This window comes from Herpailurus yagouaroundi, unplaced genomic scaffold, assembly GCF_014898765.1.
Source record: "Herpailurus yagouaroundi ecotype Mexico unplaced genomic scaffold, PumYag 67700, whole genome shotgun sequence".
Classification (NCBI taxonomy): Eukaryota; Metazoa; Chordata; class Mammalia; order Carnivora; family Felidae; genus Herpailurus; species Herpailurus yagouaroundi.
In genome coordinates this window covers 4,683,237-4,708,979 of record NW_024420499.1, presented here as the reverse complement: position 1 = coordinate 4,708,979, position 25,743 = coordinate 4,683,237, and the positions used below count along the sequence as shown (strand labels likewise).

At 37.1% G+C, this 25,743-nt stretch overlaps 1 protein-coding gene across 2 annotated transcripts in view; it reads right to left on the bottom strand.

Moving 5' to 3' along the window:
- Window positions 1-25,743, bottom strand: part of AMMECR1 (AMMECR nuclear protein 1) — a 110,379-nt gene that overhangs the window by 49,774 nt on the left and 34,862 nt on the right. Inside the window, exon 2 of one of the 2 annotated variants that reach the window (XM_040468505.1) lies at window positions 8,455-8,565. The exons of the other annotated variant lie outside the window; for it this stretch is intronic. Coding sequence (XP_040324439.1) covers window positions 8,455-8,565 — 111 coding nt within the window. The remainder of the gene's footprint in view (window positions 1-8,454; window positions 8,566-25,743) is intronic. 2 annotated transcript variants of the gene reach the window in all.

Genomic DNA, 25,743 nt, shown 5'->3' with positions numbered 1-25,743 from the left:
CTGATCCAATTTGAATGATGAAACCTATAGTTCTAATATATGTAGTTACAGGATCATTTTCGGAGTTGAGGTAAATAGTATAAAATTAATAAAAATGAGTGTTCTGAACATGAGACAAATTGTCAATCTATGCTTTATGACTCTAAGGCATTTTCTTCACTTTAAAATTCTAAACATATGGGAAGGGCAAATGTGATACTCATTCTCAATAGAATGCATTAAATACCATTTTCCACCTTTAACAATTCTTAGCACCCATGAAACTCTTGGTCCAGTAGAACTTTTTAAAAAGCTACCATTTGTCCATGCCCATTTTATTATATAGTATGAGTTCTTAAATTTCTTTTGCTATGAAGCAGCTCAGATAATGCAGCTCTTTAGGACAAGCCTTTTATAGCAAATGTTTGCTCTTATTTAAAAGGTGAAAGAGGGGTGCCTGGGTGGCTCAGTCAGTTAAGCTTCTGACTTTGGCTCAGGTCATGATTTCACGGTTCATGAGTTCAAGCCCCGCATCGGGCTCTGTGCTGACAGTTCCGAGCCTGGAGCCTGCTTCGGATTCTGTGTCTCCCTCTGCCTCTGCCCCTCCCCTGCTCGCACTCTGTCTCTCTCTCTCTCTCTCTCTCTCTCTCTCTCTCTCTCAAAAATAAATAAACACTAAAAAAAAATTTTTTTAAGTTGAAGAGAATGTAAAAAAAAATTTGAAAGTTGTTTCTACAACAAATATATTTATAACGCAAGATAAAAGGGCTAACAATAGGTGTTTAGCATTTAAAGAACATAAAATTGTTATCAATGATGAAAAGGAAAGTTTTCCAAAGGCCACTATTTGGGCCTTCCACATTTGAGGTAGTTTCAAGTTGGAGAGAAGGGTACAGATCACGGACGAGGGCTTTGTTGTCTTTGCCTTTTAAGGAAATCTTCGAAAAAGTACTTTCTCATGCTTATAAAATAGCAACTAACAATTTACTATTATTTGCCACACAATGTCTAAACATTCAATTATTTTCAAGTACTCAAATTACTAGCAACATTGTCCTCTAGAAGCGGTAAGAACATATTATCTGTATGATACTCTAGATGGGAGTAATCGCCTTGAGCATATATTGGTGTAAGCATCTTATTCTTCTAAGGCAGTAAGATACAAATCTCTTTTGTTCATTCAGGTCCTCATGATTCAAATACTTGAGATACTTATAAGGAGACTCAATATTTATTTTGTAAATGTGCAGACAAAAGTAAATACATTATTAAATGCCTACAGAGTGATTTTAGACTGCATCTAATATAATAATGATTTCATATAACATTTATGTTCTAATTTATCTCTACCACTTCAGTTTTTCATCTGAAAAAGAGAAGAATATCTCAAGCAATGCTTCTCAGGACAGGAGGTAGATATCAATTTACTGTACTGAAACAAAATATGAATTCATTTTCATGGGACAAGAGAGAAATTGAAACTAAACTATTAACCTTTAATTTTCTTTATTTGCCAAGCATCAGGGCTATAACCCAACTGGTTCTAGTTACACTTTGGTGAACTGTGTATGTGGACACAGACACAGACACACACACACACACACACACACACACACACACACACACACTCTTTTTTCAGTGTGCTCTGTTTCTGAGGTTTTAATTTTTTCCACAGTAAGTTCATTTTTCTCTTTAAAATATGTGTTATTAATCTCTCAAAAGAACTCAATACCTTGCATATGGTCCTTTGATATTAACAATTTATACTCATCCCTGGAATTTGGACTTCTTTATCCATATCGGATAAAAACAAACCAAAAAATGGTATAAAGTGTTTTGTTTTTGCTCAAAGTGGACAAGGGATGGGCCAAATGAAATGATTTCATAAGTTGCTTTAAATACATTTCTACTTTTATTACAGATGCAGAGTATCTGTTTATCCAGTGCCACCTCTGACTCTGGCAAATTTCACTTTCTATCTCAGATTATAATTATTTATATAACTTACCTTTCCTACTATATTATAAATTTCTAAGGCAAAATTTAGACCAGATTTGCAGGATGAACTGTTTAAACATGATTAAAGGGGAAATAGCAGCCTCCCAGTACAAAGCAGTCAAGTTTATAGATAGATGTAAGAATAGGGTCAATTTCTTGTAGTTTCCCCTTTTCTTATGAAAGGCCAAGAATCAAGAGCTCTGACATCACAAAAGCCTATTTTCAGCTTCTCTCCACCTTCAGCTCTTTACAGATGGCCTTTCGTGCTTTTCTACGCAAAGGCATTGTGCCTGTAGCCACCCGGGGATTCCAGCTGGAGACTATGAAGATCTGAAAGATGTGATAAGGTATTGGGAATCTGACATACTCACTACACTTAATTTCTGTGGTAGTAGGTGCTTTATGAATTCAGATAGTTCTCTCTAATTCAGGAGCCATTACCCATACTGGTAATGGTTCTTATTCTTTAGTTTCTCCTTCCACATTCTGCTGGCCACATCTCTATACCTTAGCACAAATATGCAATGATGATAGAGGGCATTAAACTAGCATTTAGAAAGAGGATTCCAGATTTCCACAGATTCTATTTAGCCATGCTAACTTATGAATAATTTTGAGTAAAGGGTATATAACAATTTAGGTTCCAAACTACACCTTAAATTAAATGCTTATGAAATCTGAGAAACAATTTCTCATTTGGTAATTTATACACTGAAACTAACAAATTAGGTACGGGTTTTAGAAGTCAGGCCAACCTGCCTTTTGTAAACAGGCACCAAAATGTAGGCTGCAAATTGAGCTAATTATTTTTGTACAGTGTTTTTGATACGTCTAATTTACTTCTCCAAAAAGTGTATTTTAGTCAGGGGTCGCCACAGACACTTGCCAAAAACAGTCCGGCCTTACCATCTCCAGAATAAGCTTCCGTGACAATAGTGCAGTTAGAAGTGACTCATGTACAGCTTTTCTTCTCATAAGAAAAATCAATCTGAGTGATGCTACCATGAGGACTAATATTAAATGGGGGGGGGGCTTGTTTAAACTAATTATTCTCCATGAGCCAAGTCCAGTTACCTAAAATAATCAATAAGAATGATGACAAAATAGTCCACTCTGAGAGGGAAAAATATAATTATGCTGCTTACAGTGGTTTTAAACTCATACTGCTTTAGAAAAATGACAGATTATAACACTAAATACAAAAGCAAATTTGGTTTACAACAAATCTAGTCACCCAGAAGAACCCAATCTAGCCAGGACCTTTGAAAGTAATATAGTAGGTCTGTTAGCTATTTCTAATAGCTCAAAAATCCTAATAGAAAACGAACATTTGTAACATGCAATCGATCGCTCTCTCTCTCTCTCTCTCTCTCTCTCTCTCTCTCTCTCACACACACACACACACACACACACACACACACACACACACACACACGCATGCACAAAACAAACCTCACTCCACAAAACAAACCCCTAAACAAAACACATCACCTTTTATGTGGTCACCCTGTTCCTTAGAAAAGAACAAACCTCCATGGCTAATTCCTCAGAATTAAGTAATGCAACAAAGTAGCTTTGTTAAGAATCAAGCTCCAGACACTGCCCACACACCTGCATAATTATTTCACTGCTAAGAGGTGTAAGTACAACAGAGTAAACAAAAAGAAAGATCTGTTAACCTTGAATGGTAGACCACATTTCTGTTTTATGAAATAAGAGCACATCTATTAATCACTTATATGTTCTAGAAGAATTACCACCAACTTGAATTTACATAAAGAAATAGACCTACACTTTGCTGGGCAACTTAATGGCCAAAATGTTAATGAATCTTCTGTGCCTGAGACGTTTGTGTTCATCTATATTAGTTGTGATTCTCTTCCATATTAAAGTATATACTCTAAGTACTAAAAGAGAGGAAATAAATTTGCCTCTGCTTTCTAACATGTAACAGCCATAAATGCAAGTAGCTTGGCAAATACTAGACAGTGTTCTTCTTCAGCTGGGACAAGGAATATTTCTACTTTGAAGATTTGACCACTAAGAAATATAGTAATTTGTGGGCTTTAGTATGTCACCATGGATAAACTTCTATCAGTAATTTTGAGCTCTCCATCCTGCTTCCTATTTACTCTAATCTTTCCTGCTTTTACTTAGTCTCCAAGGACAAGGAAGGAATAGTCTATTTAATGGTTCTACGTTATAAGTCTTCACAAAGTCTTTCTGCTGTCTATACAGAAATTATGCACTTTTACAACTGGGAGGAAATTAGCCTATTTATTAGTTTTTCGTTCAGTCTATAATCAAAGTTTCAATTAGGAGAACATAAAACTTGACTATGACAGGTGTTCAATTTTAAAACTGTATGTTTATAAATACTTAATCGAGGATAGGCATTTCATTTAAAAAGTACCCGGTCCCTTTTTAGATTTAGCTTTTAGAGATTAAGGGACCACAAACAAACTAGATCACTGTCTTCTATAAAATGGTTAGCTTTTTAAAAGGAACAAAAAGGGTAGGGCACCTGGATGGCTCAGTTGGTTAAGTGTCTGACTCTTGATTTCGGCAGAGTCTGTGGGATTGAGCCCCGCGTTGGGCTTTGTGCTGACAGCATGCAGCCTGCTTCAGATTTTCTCTCTCTCAAAATAAATAAATAAATAAACATTAAAAAAAAGAAGAAAAGAAAAGAAAAAAAAGGGTACTCAACCAGATATTTGTATGCCCATGTTCACCCCAGCATTATTTGCAATAGCCAAAAGGTTGAAGTCCCACAAATGCCCACAGATAAAGGGATAAACAAAATGTGGTAGATACATAGAATGAAATGCTATTCAGCCTTTTATAGGGGAAAGATATTCTAACACATGCTACCACATGCATGAACCTTGAAGGTATGATGCTAAACCAAATAAGACTATCACAAAAGGACAAATACTGTATGATTTCACTTATATGAGGCATGTAGAAGAGTCCTACTCACAGACAGAAAGTAGAATGATGGCTGCCAGGGGTTGGGGGGTGAAGAAATGGGAAGTCAGTGTGCACAGAGTTTCAGTTGAGAAGGATAAAGAAGTTCTGGATATGAATGGTGTTGATGGCTGCATATCAACGTACAGAACTATACACTTACATTTGGTTATAATGGTAAATTTCACATTATATATATTTCATAATAAAAAAGGGTATATCTGAGTAATATCCTGAAAATAATAGTCTACCGAATCACAGATGAAGACAGAGAAAACCAGATATTCTACTTTTTTAAAAAAGACATCTCTACCCAGCGAATCTTCAATTTCACTGTTTATTTTTTATCTTGCTTTGTCCTTCCCTTTTATTCCTAAAGCCCAAAGTTCATTTCATTCCATCTGTAAATCTTGTGATTTATGGGGTTTTAAGATTGAAGAACAAACTTCAAGGCCAATTGTTACATTTTTAAAAAATGTATTCTTCTCAAAGTCTAGTCTATTATTTACATGTGGCCAGAGTATAATTTTATATCATATAGAGGTATAATTTTGTAATAAGCATTGTCCTTGTCTACAGTATTAATCCAAGTTAGTTTTCTTCCAGCTAGTCTACACAGCCCTGTGTTATATACTTTTTATAATTCCATCTGTGGATTTTCTGGAATTTGACATAATGTTCCAAAATTTCAATCTTAACTACTATCTAGAATTTGTGAAGAATTATCAACCCATGATTTATACAATTTATAGTAACTCTCTTTCAAGTTCAATATTTTCATGACCAAGCTGCAAAATGTAATTTCTCAGAACAATTTATTTTGTCTTCTCTTAAATGTCGTGGTTAAGAGCTTGGATTTTGCAGTCAGGTGGCCTAGGCTTGAATCCTGGTTCTACCACTTACCAGATGTGGGAGTGGATAAGTTATTTAAATTCTGCACATCTCGCTTTCCTCATTTTTAAAACATGGTTATTAATACCTACGAGTTGGGAGTAGCATGCATATAAATCAAAGCCCCTGTGCAGTATCAACATGTAGCAAGTTTTAATAAATGGGCAGCTATTAATAATAATACCATCAACAGCAGCTTGTAGCAATGATAAGTGCCCCCTATTGGACCAAAAGATATTATACTGCAGCTTTTCTCAATGACTCCACAGTTTTGACTCTAAGATGAATCTAGAAAAAAGAGCAATTGTATATTGTAAGGAGTGTTTTCTTTTGTTTCCCTCTTCCAAATAACTCCATTCTTATGGTCATGTAAGCAATAGGAATGGAGCCAGACAAATATGAAAAAACACACACACACGCGCACACACCCGTACGTACGTATGTCTTGTGTGCCATATGCTATTTCAGGAAGTTGTGTAAAAAACATGAGAAAAAAGATGAAAAATAAACAGGAAGAGCCACAGACTGCAATGAGGGTAGCGACATATACAAATGCAGGCAAATTTCCAAGCTCAACTATTTGACTGATTCACTCAGAATCACGTTGTTGTCCAAAAAATACACTATAATTCTTCTGGCAATACCCCTAGGGAACAGATCGACAAGTCCGGAGAAGTTGAATATTTTCATCCCTTCTTATCAATGGAGGCAAAAGAATTTCGTATTTTCTTTAAACAAAACCAAACCGCTACTACAGTTACCGCTACTAAGGATTTCTAAAGTACGTAATATTTGATACCGGGATTTCTGCCACAGTTTCATTACAAAGTACAAAGGCTTTCTATACTCTCCACTCAGACGCCCCAACTAGAAAGAAAACTGGTAATTTTATGACAGACTTACGTTTTTGAAAATGTGCTCATTGGGATACTAATGGCATAAGACAATGAATGGAGTGGGAGGATAAAAGGGCTCTATGGTCAAAAAAGTGGAAGTCTGGGAAACACAACATTCTAGATCTCACTCCTAGAGGTCCACAACACTATTAACATAACAGGTTCTAAGAAGTCCTGCAGTGAGCACGGCTGTTTAAATTTGTTTAGCCAGTGTTCCCCAAACTCAATTTGGCCACAGAATCCTTTTTTTCAAAGCAATAACCAAGGAACCAGGGCTCCTTATAACAACTTATTTTTGGAAAGGGATAATAAATTGCCTCTGATTAGCTATTAAAAGAGTAATTTCATATGTACCTGTCCCAAAGAAGCAGTCACTGGCAGAATTTGCTAAAGTCCCAAAATGAGTCCATGATATTTCAGGTCAGGGAAAAAAAAATCCAACTTGCTTCAGCCAGCATTTACACTATCTTTAGCAAGTTTGAGTCATTTCCAGAATGTGTGTCTTGACCCCTTTACTACCTGTAGGTTTTTAATCAAGTCCAAACACTCAATTCTAATACCTGTGTCGGTCTAAAAATGAAGGTGACCCTCTATGCCTATGCTTTTCTTTCTGGGCTGCACTGTAAGCTAAGAAAACAGTATAGTTGTGAGCTACACCTTTAAATATAAGAATACTAAACTCAGTTACCAGCATTTTATGAATTGGTAGTATGAGCTACATTTCAGCATTTATGAATTGGTACTATGAGCTACATTTATGCAATTCTGTAATAAAATAATGAATGTTCCACAATGTTAATCCAGAAGCAAAGCAGTGATTGAATACCACTACATTCCCCTGACACCTCCCTAACACCCCTATGAAGTAGATAGAACAAAATACTGTAATTACTACTTTATCTATTGGAGGTTAAGCAACGTACCCCAAGTACCAGTAGTCAGTAGGGACCAATTTCCTATTGGACAGATACATGTACAATATTACAGCCACAGAAACTATCAGATAATCACCCTGAAATGTGAGCAAAAACAGGAAATTCCTTTACTAATAGCTTATTATTTAAGGAGTTTTCTCCTTTTGTAATAATTTTGGAACAAATATAAACTTGGACCCCCGAATATCAGATGGCATGCTCGATAGCTCTTTGTGAGTTTGGAAATTAAAGACAAAGGGCATTCATGACTCTGTCCTCATGTTAGAGGAAACGAAAATAAGGAAGCTACAATTAATTCTGGGTGAGGTGAATGATTTTAGGGCTACCAGGCTGCGGTATCGCTTTCTTCCTAGGTCCCCTCTTTCATTTCAAAAGTACATAAAGGTATGTAACAACATGTATAAGATGAAATAGACTTCAACAATTTTTAAAGAGCCTAAGAAAGGAGACCCAGTGTTACTGTGGAAAGAATACATCTTGGTAAGCCGCTGACATCTGGCCACTTGTTTTCGAGTTATACAAAATAAAGCTGGCCTTTGAAGGTAAACACTTCACAATGTCTACGGCAGAACACATGTAATCACGGTATTTTATATTATGGTAATATGTAGCAATAACATTTCACCAGAGATCAGGCAAATGGTTGAAGAGAAGAAAAAAATCTGATGTGAAAGGAGTCAAGAATGTTGACAATTTAGGACAGGCAAAGAAGTTAAGGTATCAGGTTCAAGTTTCATAAGTTTTGTTTTTTTAATGTAGAAGCAGAGGTAACGAAAATTGGTCTTCACCTGGTAAGTGTGTACTCCCTGAGTCCTGAATGCAAATTCATGGCAGAAAAAGTACCTATGCATCCACGCAATCTTTTGTCTCGACCGATCTTCCATGTTACAAACAGTGGGCTGTAATGGAAGATAAAAATAGGGTCAATCAATCAATTCAACTCAAGCAAGTTATTTACTGAATATTTACTATATGCAGGGTTAAGTGCCTGAGATATGAAGACCACATGAAAGGCCCCCAAGGGGCTGGGTCTAGCCCAATGGGACTGCATTTAACAATAACTATAGCTAGAATATATTGAGTGTATCCTATAAGTTAGGTGGCACAATAAATGTTTTAAACAAATTATCTACGTTAATCCTCATCAACAACTCTCAGATGCTGAGTAATGCTATTACCAACATTCCTATTTTACAGATGAGGCAGCTCCACAGTTAATTCATAATGAAATAGGAACATCAACCTGGGCAGTCCTGACTATAAAGCCTTCGCCAGCATGGCTGACTGCCCGAGTCCTCATTTAAACCTCAAGTTACTAATTGATTTGTTAAGTCCAGTTTAGAGAAACCAACCAACCAAACAACAACAACAACAGAAAACCCAAACCACCCAAATTTCAACAAATACTGAATATATCAGGGCAAAGTACTGTGAAAGCAGTTATGGGAAATACAAGGTTGCCTAAAGCATAGTCGTAGGAGCCAGTACAGAAGGCAGGCATGTTCACAGCTAACTAACACAAGGCAAAAGAAAATAAGTATTCTCAACTGTGCCCAAAATGCCATAAATTAGTCTACGGGGACAGAAGAAAATTTCATCAAGTTTGATTATCTTCAGCTTGGCCTAGAAAAACGAGTAGGGTTTGGAGAGGTAAAGGGCAAGAGCAAACATTAACAAAGTAATGCTCTGAAACCAGAAAAATTATTTTAATTTTTAGATAAAATTACTGTCAACAAATACAATCTCTCAAGCATCAAATACAATGGCATCAAGAAAGTAATATAGCTTTAAATGAAGTTTAGTACAGTAGATGTTTGGATGCTGCAGCAAACCAGCAACGGCCTCAATTAATGGGTAAGTGTAAAAACAATTCTTTTCTGGTTAGAAGCAACTCTGTATGTCACTTTTTATAAAGTAAGTTAATTTACACATTTTAGCACATTGTGTAAAGAGAACTACCCTACAGTTGGGGGTGGTTCATGTTAATTTGAGTATTCACAGTATTATTGGTATAATATAATACATTTATGCTTTCTAAAAATTTAAATTTTAGGGGAACATACCATATGTCATATATTTCTAATAATATGCTATCGAGTTGGAGAACACATTCTGTATTTAAAGTACTCGCTAGTTAGCAATTGGGAGAAAAGATCCTGTTCAAGTACTTCAATCACTCATCTCAAACATTTAAATAACGCCGAATTCTGACAGGTAGCCACAAGGGCAGACAGGTTCCCAAATAAACAACGTATACAAAGCAGGGAACAGTACTAAGTACTACCTTCTTCCAAGAACCAAATGCCCAGAGGAAGTGAAAAAAAAATGACTTAAGTATAAGGCCAAATTATTATCAATGTTAGTATTCAAGTTTTGGATGACCTACATTAAAGGTACTAAGATGAAAAGCAAACAGAAGATTCCAGGTTTCCTGTTTCCACTCATATGTACCTAAACATCTAATAACCTGAGACAAGATACTGATGCTCCAGTGGGACCATTTTTCTAACTGCTCTTGACTAAGAATTATCAGGAAGACGAGAATTAAATGCTTAACTCATACGAATACTACTATCCTAAAATCCACATATTTTCTTTACAGGTGAATTTCATCTCTTTACTTCTCACTTTGTAATTTGGTAGAGTCGCTGTCAGCAACCATTACACAGACAGTAAGATACCAATCTTCTCCCATAACAGCACCTACACAAATCATCTCTACATAACACGTCCTTTGGCAGATTCAGAATCAAGTGAATCACACTGTAACGCATATACGAACATGTCTTTAAAATACCATGATGGCTTCTCAACGACACAGAACTAAGTGGTATATTCTCTTCCTGGGTGACTTGAGAAACCTAAAGGTATGAGTGAATTCATTCCCTATCAAAAACCCGAGAAATGAAAGTCATCTAAAAGTGCTTTTACCTGGCGCCTGGGTGGCTCAGTCAGTTAAGCAACGTACTCTTGATTTTGGCTCAGGTCATGATCTCATGGTTCCTGGGACTGAGCCCCACGTTGGCCTCTGAGCTGACAGAACAGAGCCTACTTGGAATTCCCTCTCTCTCTTGCCCTCTCTCTCTCTGCCCCTACCCTGCTCACACACTCCCTCAGTCTCTGTCTTTCTCTCGAAATAAATAAACTTAAAAAATATATTTAAAAGTGCTTTCCCTTCAATTATCTTATTTATCCCACTAAAATATATATGCACATCATTCTTACTATAATCCTCATCTACTCATTCAAAATTTGAAGGGTAAATAGAAGAAAAATACAAATTAATCACTAGGTTCTGAACTACATTGGAGGGCATTCAAGACACACAGTAGGGAAAGTTATATGTGGTTTCTTATAATGCTATGCTATCGCTGAATTCAAGGGGTAGGGGTGCGAGAGGGTAAGCCAGGTAGCCTGGGAGAAAAGGTACTCCTTTCCATCATCAGCAAGGGCATGGAGATGTAATAGAGCACAGCACTTTGAGGGAACGGAAAGTAGTCTGCGAATCTCGAGAACATGCCATGGTCTCTTTCAGATTTAACATTTTATGAATTTTAGGCGCTGCGGACTATTTGCTCTCAAGAGCTCTCTTTACCTCACAACAGGTAATGCAGATGCAGAACTGTCCGTACTTCCCCTGTTCCTTACCTGCCCCGGGGCAACATCCACTCTGGGGGTTGGTATTGTGGGGAAGTGTGTGTGTCAACAATGGGAGAGGCTGCTACTTTATAACTGCACTGTGTTTAAGATAGATGCCTGAAGATGGAAGAAACCAGCCTTTTGGTAGACAGAATCAAACTATGCCTTCAAAATCTCGGGCTGTAATTTCTCATTTACAAATGCTTATCCGGTGTACTTTATAAAGATCACGTACATGTTCAAGCAAAACAAAACAGAAACAGACCCAGAGGACAGAGGACAAATTGATGGCTGCTAGAAGGAAGGGGGCTGAGGCAGATGAACGAAGCAGGTGAAGGGGGTTACAGGGTACAAGGCTATGTTATGTACACCATAGGGAAGATAGTCAATAATATTGTAATAACTTTGTATGGTGACAGACGCTAACTAGACTTCTTGTGACCATTTCAGAATGTCTGTAAATACTGAATTACTAGGTTGCATACCTGAAGCTCATACAGTATTGTATTATGATTATTCTTCACTGGAGGATTTTTAAAAAGAACACATACATGGGATTAAAGTAAACCAAAATACCTACACACAACATCTGATGGGGGAAAGAACTTGGGAAGTGAAGAATTTTCAAGTAGACTGAAACAGAATAAACATCACTGAGCACAAGAGATTGTATCTTGTGTGTGATAATGACTCTGTAAAGGGCAATGACGATGGGAACATTCAATCCGTGTTACCTAAAAATAGCAACAAAAATTTTTCTTTTCCCAATGCACAGAGGGAATAGGCAATTTCATTCTTAAATGTGTTACTTAAACACGTATGAGTTCCCCAAAGGACACACCACATCAACATAATCAGAGATAGATCAACGTAGAAAAAGGGATTTGTGCCTGTGGAGAGGAGCTGCTTGGCGACAAGGAAATAAGGAAAACAGTTCAGAGTAAGACAAAGATTGAATGTTTTTGGAAAATACTTTTACCATATGGTTTGAAGCCACCTACATACACTAAAAAAAAAAAAAAAATACTACAAACTAGAAGGGCGCTCAAAATGAAATGAAATATTAATGGAAATGTTTATCTGAGAGTAACCAGACAGAGCTTTTTAAGGCATTTTCCTACTTGTGAACATTTTGTACCATTACGTTCTGAGAAACCTTTTGAAGGAAAGTAAACTCTCTCCATTTTTCCAAGTCTACAGACAGGAAAAGGAAGTAACCACCTAATCTAGGTGAATCCTCTCTGCCAACTGGCAGCCAATAATACCATCAGGTCAAATAGTAGTGGCTCTCAGGGAAATGTAGTTGCATGGAATGAGCAAAAGTACAGAAAAGCAAGGTAAATCTGAACAGGATACTCCCAGTCCAAGCTGCATGCCACTTCCCACATCCCTCTTTTGATACTACTGAAGCAGACCAGAACAGATTAGACAGATTTCTGTGGGAGACGTACAGCTATGAGAAAGGTATATTTACCTAACAATATTTTACCACAAATCTCCTCCATACCAAGGCAGAAACAGGTGAAAACAAAATAGCCTTAGACATTTGCAAGTCCCCGATCTGGCAATTTTTTCTCCCTAGAATGAGATTTTTAGTTACTAATGTTAACAATCTGGTATCGATCCCCACCAGTCTAACGCTACTGACTACAACGGAGTATTCAACAAGGCTATTCGTATTATACACAGATATGGGAAAAGAGAAGCTACCTAGTTATGGTTCTTTTCTTTTGCCATCAAAGAATGCTTGCTTCTCAACTATGCTAAGGTTCTGCTACGCAGTTCAATAATCCAACTGAAATACTCATAACGCCCAACTCAATACCATAATTGCCCCAGAACTTAGGAGCTCACGGGAAAACAGAAATGGTGGAGTCTTCCCTCCACCACCAGGTTAAAACATTTCACTTCCTGTTTCAGCATACGGAAGTGACATATCTCATTTACAAGTCATACAAACTACAGATTCAATTTGTAAAAAGGCACTCAATGTGGTTAAATCCGGTATTAGTCTACTTGGGCTGCCATAACACACTACCACAGACCAGGCGGCTTAAACAATAGAAATTTATTTTCTCATGGTTCTGGGGACTGGAAAGTACAAGATCGAGGTTCCAGAGGGTTGTTTCTGGTGAGAGCTCTTGCTGGCCTGCAGAGGACTGTTTTGTACTCACTTGGCCTTTTCTCTGAGCATTCAGAAAGAGTGAGAATTAGCATCTCTTCTTATAAAGACACTAACCCCAATGGATCAGGGGCCCACCCTTATGACTTCATTTAACCTTAATTATCTCGTTACAGGCCCTATCTCCAAATACCATCAGAGTGGAGGTTAGGGCTTCAACATATTGATTTTGTGGGGCCACAATTCAGTCCATAGCAATCCCCTACAAGAGCTTGAGCACATAGTTCAAAGTTTATATAATTATCTAAGGTTGTTAGCTGAAAGAAATTTTAAGAGGTTGTGTATTTCCTCTTCATTGTACAGGTGAAAAACAAAAGTGATCCAGGGAGACTAAGTGCAGAGTCACCCTGCTAGTTAGTTGTAAAATCTGGCTAGTACTCCAAATTTTCTTACGTGTGCAGGAAAACAAAACTGTGAGTAGCAAGGCTAGATGTCTTCTAAGATACTGGAGAATAAGAAATTCTTAGGAATATGACAGAGGTAAACATGTAAGCACAAATCTCATTCTCCTCCTTCCAGGAAAGGAGAGATTAGCTAAGATATCAGGACAAACTAGAAATGCTGGATCAGCCCAGAAACACTAGATACAGTTTACAAGCTTCTATACTATTCCCATTAGAAGCCCATAGCAAAACCTACTATTTTATCTTTGGGGGGGTCTCCCAACACCCTTTCTGACTCCCTCTCAACCTTTTTCCTTCATTTTTTTCCTACTGTCTAGCCACCCTGGATCAAAGTCAAGTGTTCTAATATCTACAAATTTCTGCCAGGTCAAAATTCCCGCCATATGAAAATTTCCATTTACCACTGGTTAGCAACTACCAAGCTAGGTATTGATCTGTTTAATTCATATTACTTAATAAGGCTTTTAAATGAATGAATGAATCATTAATGGATGAATGAGGCTTAACTCTTCCAGATAATCTGAAATTCAAATTAAGAAACCCTGAAAGGAGAACAGTAGGAGGCAGTAAATGGGGGTGGGAGGGTGAGCGGAGAAGGTAAGGTTCCAATACATCTTACACTTTTCTCCTCCTCACCAATCCTTTACTGCAGATAAGGAAAAAACACCAAATCATCATTGCAGCCTTATACAATACTCCTCTCTCTCCAACTTCTGTAAATAGCCTGTATCCCGTGGGGCTCAGGAAAATAAGGAGACCCTACATAAACAGACCGCATGGGTTAGTAGAGAAGACCACAAATATCTGAAAATGGGAATCGGGAATTACCAACCTGTCAGTTCTTTGCCTGGTGTTCCCAGAAATTCTATCATGGCAGCATTATATCCCTCCCTCGTTTTTATAATGCTAATTTAACTGGCAAATGCCAGAGGAAGAGAGACAGCCTGAAGTCTTACAGATGACCGGGAAGGTTGAATGGGGTGTGTGTGTGTGTGTGTCTTATAAATCAAGTGTAATGATCACCAGCAAACAACTAGCCAAATCACAAGCATCCTTTAAGGGATTAGATTGATTCTGCCAAATTCCTACCTGAAAGAACCATTTCTTCCTTTTAGCAAGACCAAATCAATGATTTTCAATAAACATAAAAAAAATTCAATCTCAGGGGCGCCTGGGTGGCTCAATCGGTTAAGTGTCCGACTTCGGCTGGGGTCATGATCTTGTGGTTCACGGGTTCGAGCCCTGTGTCGGGCTCTGTGCTGACAGCTCAGAGCCTAGAGCCTGCTTTGTGGATTCTGTCTCCCTCTCTCTCTGCCCCTCCCTTGCTCCTACTCTGTCTCTCTCTCTCTCTCAAAAATAAATAAAACATTAAAAAAAAAGTTAAAAGACAAATTCAGTCTCAGACTTGATACATTGAGATAGCCTGTCTTATTTTTTAGGGCCCCAAGTTAGATGAGAAGGTCTGCCTGCAATGGAAAAAAAAAAAACACTAAATTTACACATATTTTCTAGTCTTAGTTTATACTGCAGTGAGTATTAAACTTAATATAGGTAGCATCTTAAGGATGAGGCTCATAAACTCATAAAATAAACTTTAAATGACAAATTGCTATAGATTTCCAAAATGAAATAATTTATATTCAGAATTCCTGTTCTGAAGCAATTTGCTCAAAGAGCTTTAAGGGGAGAGACTCTGCCTTTACTATGAAAAGAATTAATTATTTTAATATAAAACAGACCAGGCAAAAAAAGACCCTCTAATGAAGTCTTATGTATTCTAAACTCAATATAAGCAAAACTAAGAGAGCTAGGAGAACTGGATTCAGGGGTTTTAGAATGCTTTGATACAGTCAACTTTTATTTTTTATGCCAATTAAAAACTTTTATGGAACTGTATTTGGTACCAAATGTTTGGTTCCATTTTATAACTCGTATGGTGGGTGGTTAGGGAATACTTAATACTTCAAACAATGAAAACAACTAAAGGTTTTTTGTTTTGTTTTGTTTTTTCACCTGTATCTTAACTTCCCAGCTAATGATCTAGCTTCTCTACCATCTTGTCTTATCCTCAGAACCCACTCAATTACCAGAAATAGATAGGAAATAAGTAGGCTGAAAGATTTAAACACTAATATAAAAAGGGCTGTAAAGTAATCTATCTAGCTCCTTCATTCTAGATTTCCATCTTGTTTCCCATTCCAAGGAGATCCAGTGTAATCTGTCAGGTTCATAAGACCTGCAATAAATCTGTGATGTAGTTGTTTATGAAGTTTTCGGGGTTTAGAAAGGTTAACTGTTTTGATTTCAAGGTCCTTGAATTGGATTACTTGCTCCTTTGAGAGAAAAGAGCTGGAGAGACTCAGCTTATTGTAGCAGGAATTCTGCAAGCCCTTCTCATTTTAGGGGTTAGAAGAAAGGCAGGATCTAGGGGCAAAGCACTCAACTGAGACCATATTTTGTATCAGGGCTGCTTAGGTTGCCTTTACCTTCCCCTGTCCCCTCCCCTCTTTTACCTTGCAGGAAAGAGTTCAACCTTGCAAGAACCTCTATTTTGAAATGCCCAAGAGGGTGAGGGTTTGTTTTTTTTTCTTTTTAACATGGAATTGACATCCTCACTTCCAAAGTGCTTTCTAAAAAATCACATTTCTACTTCCCACCAAAGTAGAACTTCTATACTATAAAAGCACCCATTTCAAATGTAAAATTCAATGAATTTTGACAAATGTGTACATACACATAACCTAAAGTGCAATTAAATTACAGAACATTTCCATCACCCCTAAAAGTTCCCTTGTGCCTCTCTGCAATAAAGTCCCTCTCCACACTCCTGGACTCTGGCAAACACTAACCTGCTTTCAGTCCCTATAGTTTTGCCTTTTCCATAATTTCATATAAATGGAATAATCCAACATGCACTCTCTTGGGTCTAGCTTCTTCCACTTAAAATAATGCTTTTGACATTCATGCATGTGTTTGGTCCTTTTTATTGCCGAGTAGTATTCCACTGAATAGATATACCACAATTTGGATATGGCTGATGGATATTTGGTTTGCTTACAGTTTGGGGCTATCATATATAAAGCTTCTATGATAATATCTACATTCAAATTTGTGTGGGAACGTAAGTTTTCATTCCTCTCAGGTAACTACCTATAAAGAGAATTGCTGGGCTATAAGTAGGTGTATGTTTTACCTTTATAAGAAACGACCAAACTATTTAAATAGCCAAGTGGCTGCACCAATTTCCAGTGGCCATACCAACTACACTTCCTACCAGCATTGTAGGAGTGTGCAAGTTGCTACACATCCTCACCAACACTCGGTATTTTTTTTAATTCAAGTTAATGCGTGAGGGGATATCTCATTGTGGTTTTAATTTGCAATTCTCTGACAACTAAGGATACTGAACATCTCTTCAAATGCTTACTATTCATTCACATATTTTCTTTTGGGAAGTGCTTGTTTAACTTCATTGACTCATTTTAAAAAACATTTGTAATGTTTATTTCTGAGAGAGAGACAGGTGAGGGGCAGAGAGAGAGGCAGACACAGAATGTGAAGCAGGCTCCAGGCTCAGAGCTGTCAGCGCAGAGCCCAACGTGAGGCTCGAACTCATGAGCCATGAGAACATGACCTGAGCCAGAGGCAGGAAGCTTAACTGACTGAGCCACCCAGGCACCCCTGACTCATTTTTAAATTAAATTGGATTGTCTTCTTTTTACAGGAGTTGTAGGTTTTTAAAAAGTATGTTTTGGATACCACGCTTTATCACAAATGTCTATTACAAACATATTTTCCTCATCTGTGGTTTGCCGTTTAATTTTCTTAATGGTATCTTTTGAAGAGCACACAATTTTAATTTAGTTTAACTTAATGGATTTTTGTTTACTGGTTCATGTTTTGTGTCTGATAGAGGAATCTTTATCCAAAGGTCATGGAGATTTTATCCTATTCTCTTCTAGAAGTTTGGTAATTTCAGCTTTTACATTTAGGTTTATGATCCATTATGAGTTATTTTTTGTGTATACTGTGAGGTTCATTTTTTAAATTTGTTAATATTTGGTGGTGGGTTTTTGTGTGTATAAACATAAGGAATACTGGTCTGTGGTTTTCTTTTCTTGTAATAGCTTTCTCAGTTTTTGATATCATGGTGATGCCAACTTCATAGAATGAGTTGGGAAGAATTTTGTCCTCCTCTATTTTCTACAAGTTTGGTTTGTTCCTTAAATATCTGATAGAATTCACATTAAAGTCATTGGAGCTTAGATTTTAATTATGGGATGATTTTTAATTACAAACTCGACTTCTTTAATAGATAATAAGGCCATTCAGGTTTTCTAGTTCTATTTGAGTCAATTTTGGTAATTTGTATCCTTTAAGGAATTCTTCCATTTCATCTAAGTTGTAGAATTTATTGGCATAAACTTATTCACAACATTCCTTTATCCTTTTCATGTCTGTAGGATCTATAGTGATGTCTATTCTTCCCTTCCTGATATTAGTAATTTGTGCTTTTATCTTTTTCGTATCAGTCTAGCCACAGGTTTATCAATTTTATTGATCTTTTCAAACAGCTAGCTACTGGTTCATGGATTTTTCTCTATTGTTAATATTTTATTTCATTGATTTCTACTCTTCTAATATTTTATTCCTTTTATGGTTTAATTTGCTCCTCATTTTCTTGCTTCTTAAGGTGGATTATTAGATTATTGATTTTAGATCTTATTTTAAAGCTATATATTTCCCAATAAGCACTGTGCAAGCTACATCCTACAAATTTTAATGTCGTGTTTTCATTATCATTCAGTTCAAAATATTTTCTAATTTCTTTTATAATTTCTTCCTTGATCCATGGTTTATTTAGGGTGTACTGTGTAATTTCCTAATATTTGCGAATTTCCCAGCTATCCCTTTGGTAGTGACTTCTCATTTAATTCCATTTTGGTCAGAAAATATACTTTGTATTATTTCAATTTTTCTGAATAGACTGAGGCTTGTTTTATGGCCCAGAATGTGGTCTATTTTAGTAAATGCACTATGTGAATCTGAAAAGAAAATGTATTCTGGTAGTTTTAGCTCCAGTGTTTCATAAATGTCAATTAGGTACAGTTGATTAGGTATAGTAGTGTTGGTCAGGTTTTCTAACTCCTCACTGATTTTTTTTTTTTTTTGGTCTACATATTCTATCAATTACTGAGTTAAGGGCACTGAAATATCCAAATCTAATTGTAGATTTGTGTATTTATACTTTCAGTTGTATCTTTTTTTTTTTTTTCCTTCATGTCTTTTGAAGCTTTGTTAGGAGCACACATATTTAGTATTGTGCTGTGTTCTTGATGAACTAACCACTTTACCATGATGAAATGTCCCTCCTTCTCCCTGGTAAAACTGCTTGTCGTGAGGTCTAATTTGTCTCATATTGACACAGTCACTCCAACTTTCTTATAACTAGCATTTGCATATCTTTTTTCCATCTGTTTATTTTTAACCTGTGTCTGTAATTGTAAAGTTGGTTTCTTATAGATAATACATAGTTGGGTCTTGCATTTTGCATAAATATTTGAACTACTTATATTTAATGTAACTTTGAAATGACTGTGTTTAAGTCTACCATATTTATATTTTTGTTTTTACATTCCCCATCTTTTCCTTGCTCTCCTTTTAACATAAGGACCTCAGCAGCATACTTCCATTTCATTCCTTCCATCCCTTGGGACTATTATCATATCTTTTAGATCTATATACCTTATAAATAAATTCCACAACAGATTATTAATTTTGCTTTAAACAATCACTTAACTTTTAAAGACATTTTAAAATGAGGGAAAAAATCTTTATTTAATTACCCCACACTTACTGCACTTATCTGGCACTCTTCATTACTCTGTAGAGATCCAGATTGCCATCTGGTATCATTTTCCTTCATCCTGGAGAACCTCCCTTAATATTTCTTGTAGTTCAGGTCTGCTGGTGACAATTCTTTCAGTTTTTGTTTGTCTGAAAAAAATATATTTCACCTTCGTTTCTTTTTGCTTTAATTTTTTATTTTCATTGGAGACAGGAGTTGAGGTTGACAGTACTTTTGTTCTTTTAGCACCTTACAGATGTCCTTCCACTGTCTTCTTGCTTGCATTGTTTCTGATGAGGTATACAGGATCTCTTATCTTTGTTCTCCTGTATGTAATATGTCTCTTTTTTCCTCTTCTTTTCAAATGCTCCCTCTAACACTTGTTTTCAGCACTCAATTATAATAGTCTTAGTGTGGTTTCCTTTGTGGTTACCCCACTTAGAGTTCATTGAGCTTCTTGGATCTGTGGGAGTATTTTAGCCATCATTTCTTCAACTATTTTTTTATACCTATCCTTCTCTCCCCTTTCCTTCTGGAAATCCAATTACATGTATACTAGTCTACTTGACATTGTCCCACAGTTTGCTGAAACTCTCTTTGTTTTTTTTTTTTTCCATCGTCTGTTTTAGATTGGATAAGTTCTATTGTTAGGTCTTCAAATTCATTGATCATTTCTTCCAGAGTGCAATCTAATCTGCTATTCATCCAGTGACTTTCTCATTTCATATACTATACTTTTCAGCTTTAGAATTTCTATTTGGTTCTTTATAGGTCTTCAATTTCTTTCCTCATTATATTCAAGCTTTTCTTTCAATTGTTGAACATAGTTTCATAGCGGTTTTAAATTCCTCATCTGCTAATTCTATAACCATCATTTTCAGTTCTGTTACTATTGACTGACTTCTTCCTGATTATGGGTCACGTTTTTAGTGCTTCTTGGACTGTCTAATAATTTTGGGGATATCTGATATTATAATCATTATATTTTTGAGTGTTTTGATTTTACTGTCTTGCTTCAAAGAAATGAAGTTTGTTTTGTCATGCATCTAAATTATTTGTAGCTAATTATTTTTCAAAGCTTGGCTTGAAGTTTTGTTAGTTTGGGTTCCGAGTACCCTTTACTTTAGGGCTAACATTCACCCTATTACTAACGTATGACCTTCCTGGGGTCTCTGTTTAATACTCTGGGTGTTCAACAAGGTCTCCTACCTCTTGCTGTAAGAATTCAAATATTTCTCGGTCCTGTATGAGCTCCAGTAAATTTTCAACTTCTAGCTCCTGAGCAATTGTTTTTTGCCCAGCCCCATGGTGGTTCTCCCAACACATGCACAAATTCATATTCAGCCAAAGATAAAGGGAACATTTATGCAGATTTCTGGAGCTATTTCTGAGTGGGCCCCCACCCCCAGTCCTCTGCTCTACAAATTCCTGCCACCTAGACCTCCCGGAGTTGTATCTCTGTCTCATCAATTCAACAACACTGCAGGCTCTGCTTGGGTTCCCTCTTACAATGCTATGGTCCAGAAACTGCCTGTAGGGAAAAAGCCAGAGTGACTGTAGGGTTCATTTCATTTGTTTCCTTTTTCTCAGTTCTGTGGTACCTGTTGCCCAACATCTGAGAACAGTTGTTTAATATCTTCTGTCCAGTTCCTGGTGGTTTACAGGGTACGTGAGGCAGAAGGGAACAAGTGTTATACCAGTTACAACTTCTTGCACTGAAGTGGAACTCCCAAAGCCTTTTATTGTTTTAATTTTTTAAATAATGTTTACTTATGAGAGGAGTGTGCACACATGCGCATGTGAGGAGAGGAGCAGAGAGAGAGAGAGAGAGAGAGAGAGAGAGAGAGGGAGAGGGAGAGAGACAGAAGATCCAAAGCAGGCTTCAAGCTGATGTAGCAAAGAGCCCGATGTGGGGCTCGAACTCACAAGCCATGAGATCATGACATGAGCCGAAGTCCAATGCTTAACTGACTAAGCCACCCAGGTGCCCCCGAAGACTTTTAAAACTGAGTCACTTTAAGGGTCAAACTCTGTGATAGGCTTCACATATTAAATGTGGAAAAAAGCCTCCCACAAATAAAGTCCACAGTAAACAGGAAAATGGATTGGGAAGCAGAAAGTAAAAGGGACAGATCTCTTCAGCTATGACAGGTGGTGAGCTCTTAGAAGAATATGAAGTGACTCAACCAATTTCAGGGGCAACGCACTGCTCGGAACCAAAAGGTTACAGATGTCAATCTTAAAAAAATATCAACTCAAGAGCTCTAAAATCCAGAGTAATGAAATAAAAAAAAAAAAATCAAGACAGGTTGAAACTGAACTTGACGCAAGTGTCAGTTAACAGTCACACTGGTATTTCTAAGTCGATGCCAAAAATAGCTCGCTCCTCTTATTCTCCCTCCATACAAGTTAAAATGGGAAAAAAAAGTAAATGCAATCTGAACAGCCTTATTTACAACACCTAAAAAGTCTTGAGGAAGTTTTTAATAATCACGAATGATGTCTGATGTATGTTTGTTTTGTTATTGCTATATTCACAGGGCTATTTTTTCAGCTATGATGATTTAAACAATTTAGTGGCACAGCTATTTACCTCACTACTGTACTAGATAACACAAAGTTTATCATAGTCTTAACAGTACAACTCTTGCAATCACAAAGCCATACCTATAGAAGGGCAGTCACCTAAGAACAAGGAACTCAAATACGCCAACTTCTTTTATGGTGGAGCAAACAGAAAAATCATGTGGTGTGTGCCATGAAATTACATCAAAAATTATTTTACAACCAACACATCAGGCAACATCATGATAGCTCGATGTTCAAAAAGGAAATCGAGCCAGCTTCTAGTTTGGGAGGCGCAAAATTACAGAAGGTTTCACAGAAAATTAGGATAGCAGTACGGGAGCCAGGGCAGAGCCTGTGAGAAAAAAAGCAAAATCCATGAATGGTACTGGCTGAGAAACCGAGGTAATAAGGTAGTGAAATGAGAAGAATAATTGTTGACCTTCTTGCCTTACACTTCTCTTTAGGTAGTCCTATAGAACTGCCTACTTCAAAGCCTAGAACTTTGTAAACAAATGAAACAGAAGCTAAACAAAGGGACCAAACTCCCTGGGAAGATAAGAAGGAACACAGCAGCCCTACCAAAGAGAGCCAGTACAACAACTTCCTCTGTATATTTAAATACTCTGGTTTAAAAAGCCTCCAGCTGAACTTCTAGGTACATGGAAGACTACAGATTAGCCAAAGGTGGTCCACAGGGTCTGGAAATGATGGTGACCTACTCAGCCTCATTACAGCAATACAAGAAAGAAAGATTTGCCACCTGCGTGAGCCACTGAACATGCTCATCTCCGAAAGCTAATTTTTTCCCCTTGAGCCTACCTAGTCCTCTTCTTTAAAACCAGCAAAAATACCCCAAGCCTTTGCTTTTCAGATCAATATGACAGATATAAAGTATTTTATTCGAGCTGTCTCTACTTCCAGATCTAAAAATCACCTATGGAACCTCACGCTCAATCCAGTGTTTCTATATAGCTGTAGAACCAAAGACCAGGGAAAATGTAATTTCTCATCGGGCTTACCTCTCCCACCCCTTCTTGACATTAAACACTAACCAAATTTCCAGTTAAAGATGCAGATCTCTGGACTCTACATGTCTCCACTGATTACTGCTAGACTGATGAAAAATCTTTTTATCTGAAAACAGTTCTTCAGTGACCAGCTTAATGCTTTCAAACTCGCCCAGCGTCTTTCCTCATTCTGCCAATGTAAACATGCCACAGAAGCACCTCTTCTTTAAAGAAATGAAACCGAGGGGCGCCTGGGTGGTTCAGTTGGTTAAGCAACCGACTTTGGCTCAGGTCATGATCTCACAGTCCGTGAGGGTCCGTGAGGGTCCATGAGTTCAAGCCCTGCGTTGGGATCTGTGCTGACAGCTCAGAACCTGGAGCCTGCTTTGGATTCTGTGTCTCCCTCTCTCTCTGCCCCCCCCCACCCCCCCCCCCCCCGCCGTTCATGCTCTGTCTCTGTCTCAAAAATAAACAAACATTAAAAAAAATTTTTTTAATTTAAAGAAATGAAACCGAGCAATGGCAACATTATTGTAATTAGCTATAAGGAACAGTTAATCACTTAAATCCAAGTTATCTATAGGAATACATTTCTCATTTTGTAGCGTACGACAACAAAATTGCCGAATGACTGTTCTACTTATAATGAAATAGTTCTCATATGGACTACAAAATTACATAATATACGTGCCTAGCCCAATGCATGATTCCCTAAAAGGCAGCTCTCTTTTCACCCCAAGTATGAGAGGATCAATTTGAATTAGAGACATCCAGGGGCACCTGGGTGGCTCAGTCGATTAAGACTCTAACTTCGGCTCAGGTCATGATCTCGCGGTTTGTGAGTTCGAGCCCAGCATCGGGTTCTGTGCTGACCACTCGGAGCCTGGAGCCTGCTTCAAATTCTGTGTCTCCTTCTCTTCTGCCCCTCCCTGACTTGTGCTTTGTCTATCAAAAATAAACATTAAAAAAAATCTTTATGAATTAGAGACATCTGGATTATAGAGTTTCCAATGAAACAAATGTAGTTTTATTACTTCGGGGTAGCTCCTACTTAACTGCCCATCCCCTCCTTCTCTAAGGTGGTGTTTAATAAGGAAGGTAAATAATTCAACCAATGAGAATAACTGTTAATGAGTACATCAACTATCTGTATGTAAATGGAAGTTCTTTTATACCTAGAACAAAGCCAACCTTCATTCCATCCAGCCCACATGAACGATCATCAATTCCAAATATGGAAAAGGAAAATGTGATTGCAAGACAAATCAATAAGATTTCTATGGAGCTTTAAAAAATAATTTCAAAGCATAACAGGAAAACGAACTCTGACTACCTACGAATGAGACAATTAGATTAAAAATTTTAAATCACAACTGTATAAAGGAATAAAAGCCAGATAAAAAGCAGTATTTTGCAAGTGATCATGACAATATGTATGTGGTTATATATGTGCGCGCGCGCACACACACACACTACTAAAAATAGCTAACTTTTACCAAGCATTTATTATGTGGCAGGTCTTTCTCAAGTGTTTACATGTGAGAATTCTTCGAAATCCCTACCACAACCCTATGAGGAAGATACTAGTATTACCCTCCATTTTACAGATAAACTGGGGATCAGAGGGGGCAATTAACTTGTCAGTAGTTCCGTAGCTACTAAGTGGTGGGGTCAGGATTTGGAGCCTGGTATTGTGGTGTGGCCCCAGGGCCACCTCTGTTTATCACATTCTATGAATGTGTGTGTATTGTTTGATATAAACCACCTGAAAAATAGTATTCCAACTGGGAACTGAATTACTGGCTTTAAAGAGGAACACCTGGAAACTAGCACAAGCATAAATACAATTGTTGACACTGTGTATACCATAAAAATTAAAAGAAACAGAAGGTTCAAACATGAAACACTAGAAAGAAGAAGTGCTGTAAAGATGAAAATCTGCGAAGAATTATGTCATGATCATATAAATGGACTGGGTATTAAAAAAAGCATCCCACTGAAAGGATCAAAACACTTCTATAACATTTTTCAATTAGTACAAATGTAAGGCATGTTCACTATAAGAACATGTTGAAGAATATGGAAAAGTAGAAAGGAGAAAATAAAAATCACACATAATCTCAAACCCAAAGAAAATGAAAATTTACATTTCCTGATAGTCATTTTCTATGAAAATGGGTTCACATAGCTAATGCCATACTGTATATTTTCGGATAGTTTGTTTTTCAACTGAATTACATGAACATTATCTTACATGCTTAAGATTCTTCAAAAATATTTTAATGGCTCCATGATATTTCATCATATGGGTGTACCATAATCTAGACAATCATTTCCTTCTTGTTAAAACTGTAGGGAACATCTCTGTGCATTAAAGTTTATCCAGATCTGGGGCGCCTGGGTGGCGCAGTCGGTTAAGCGTCCGACTT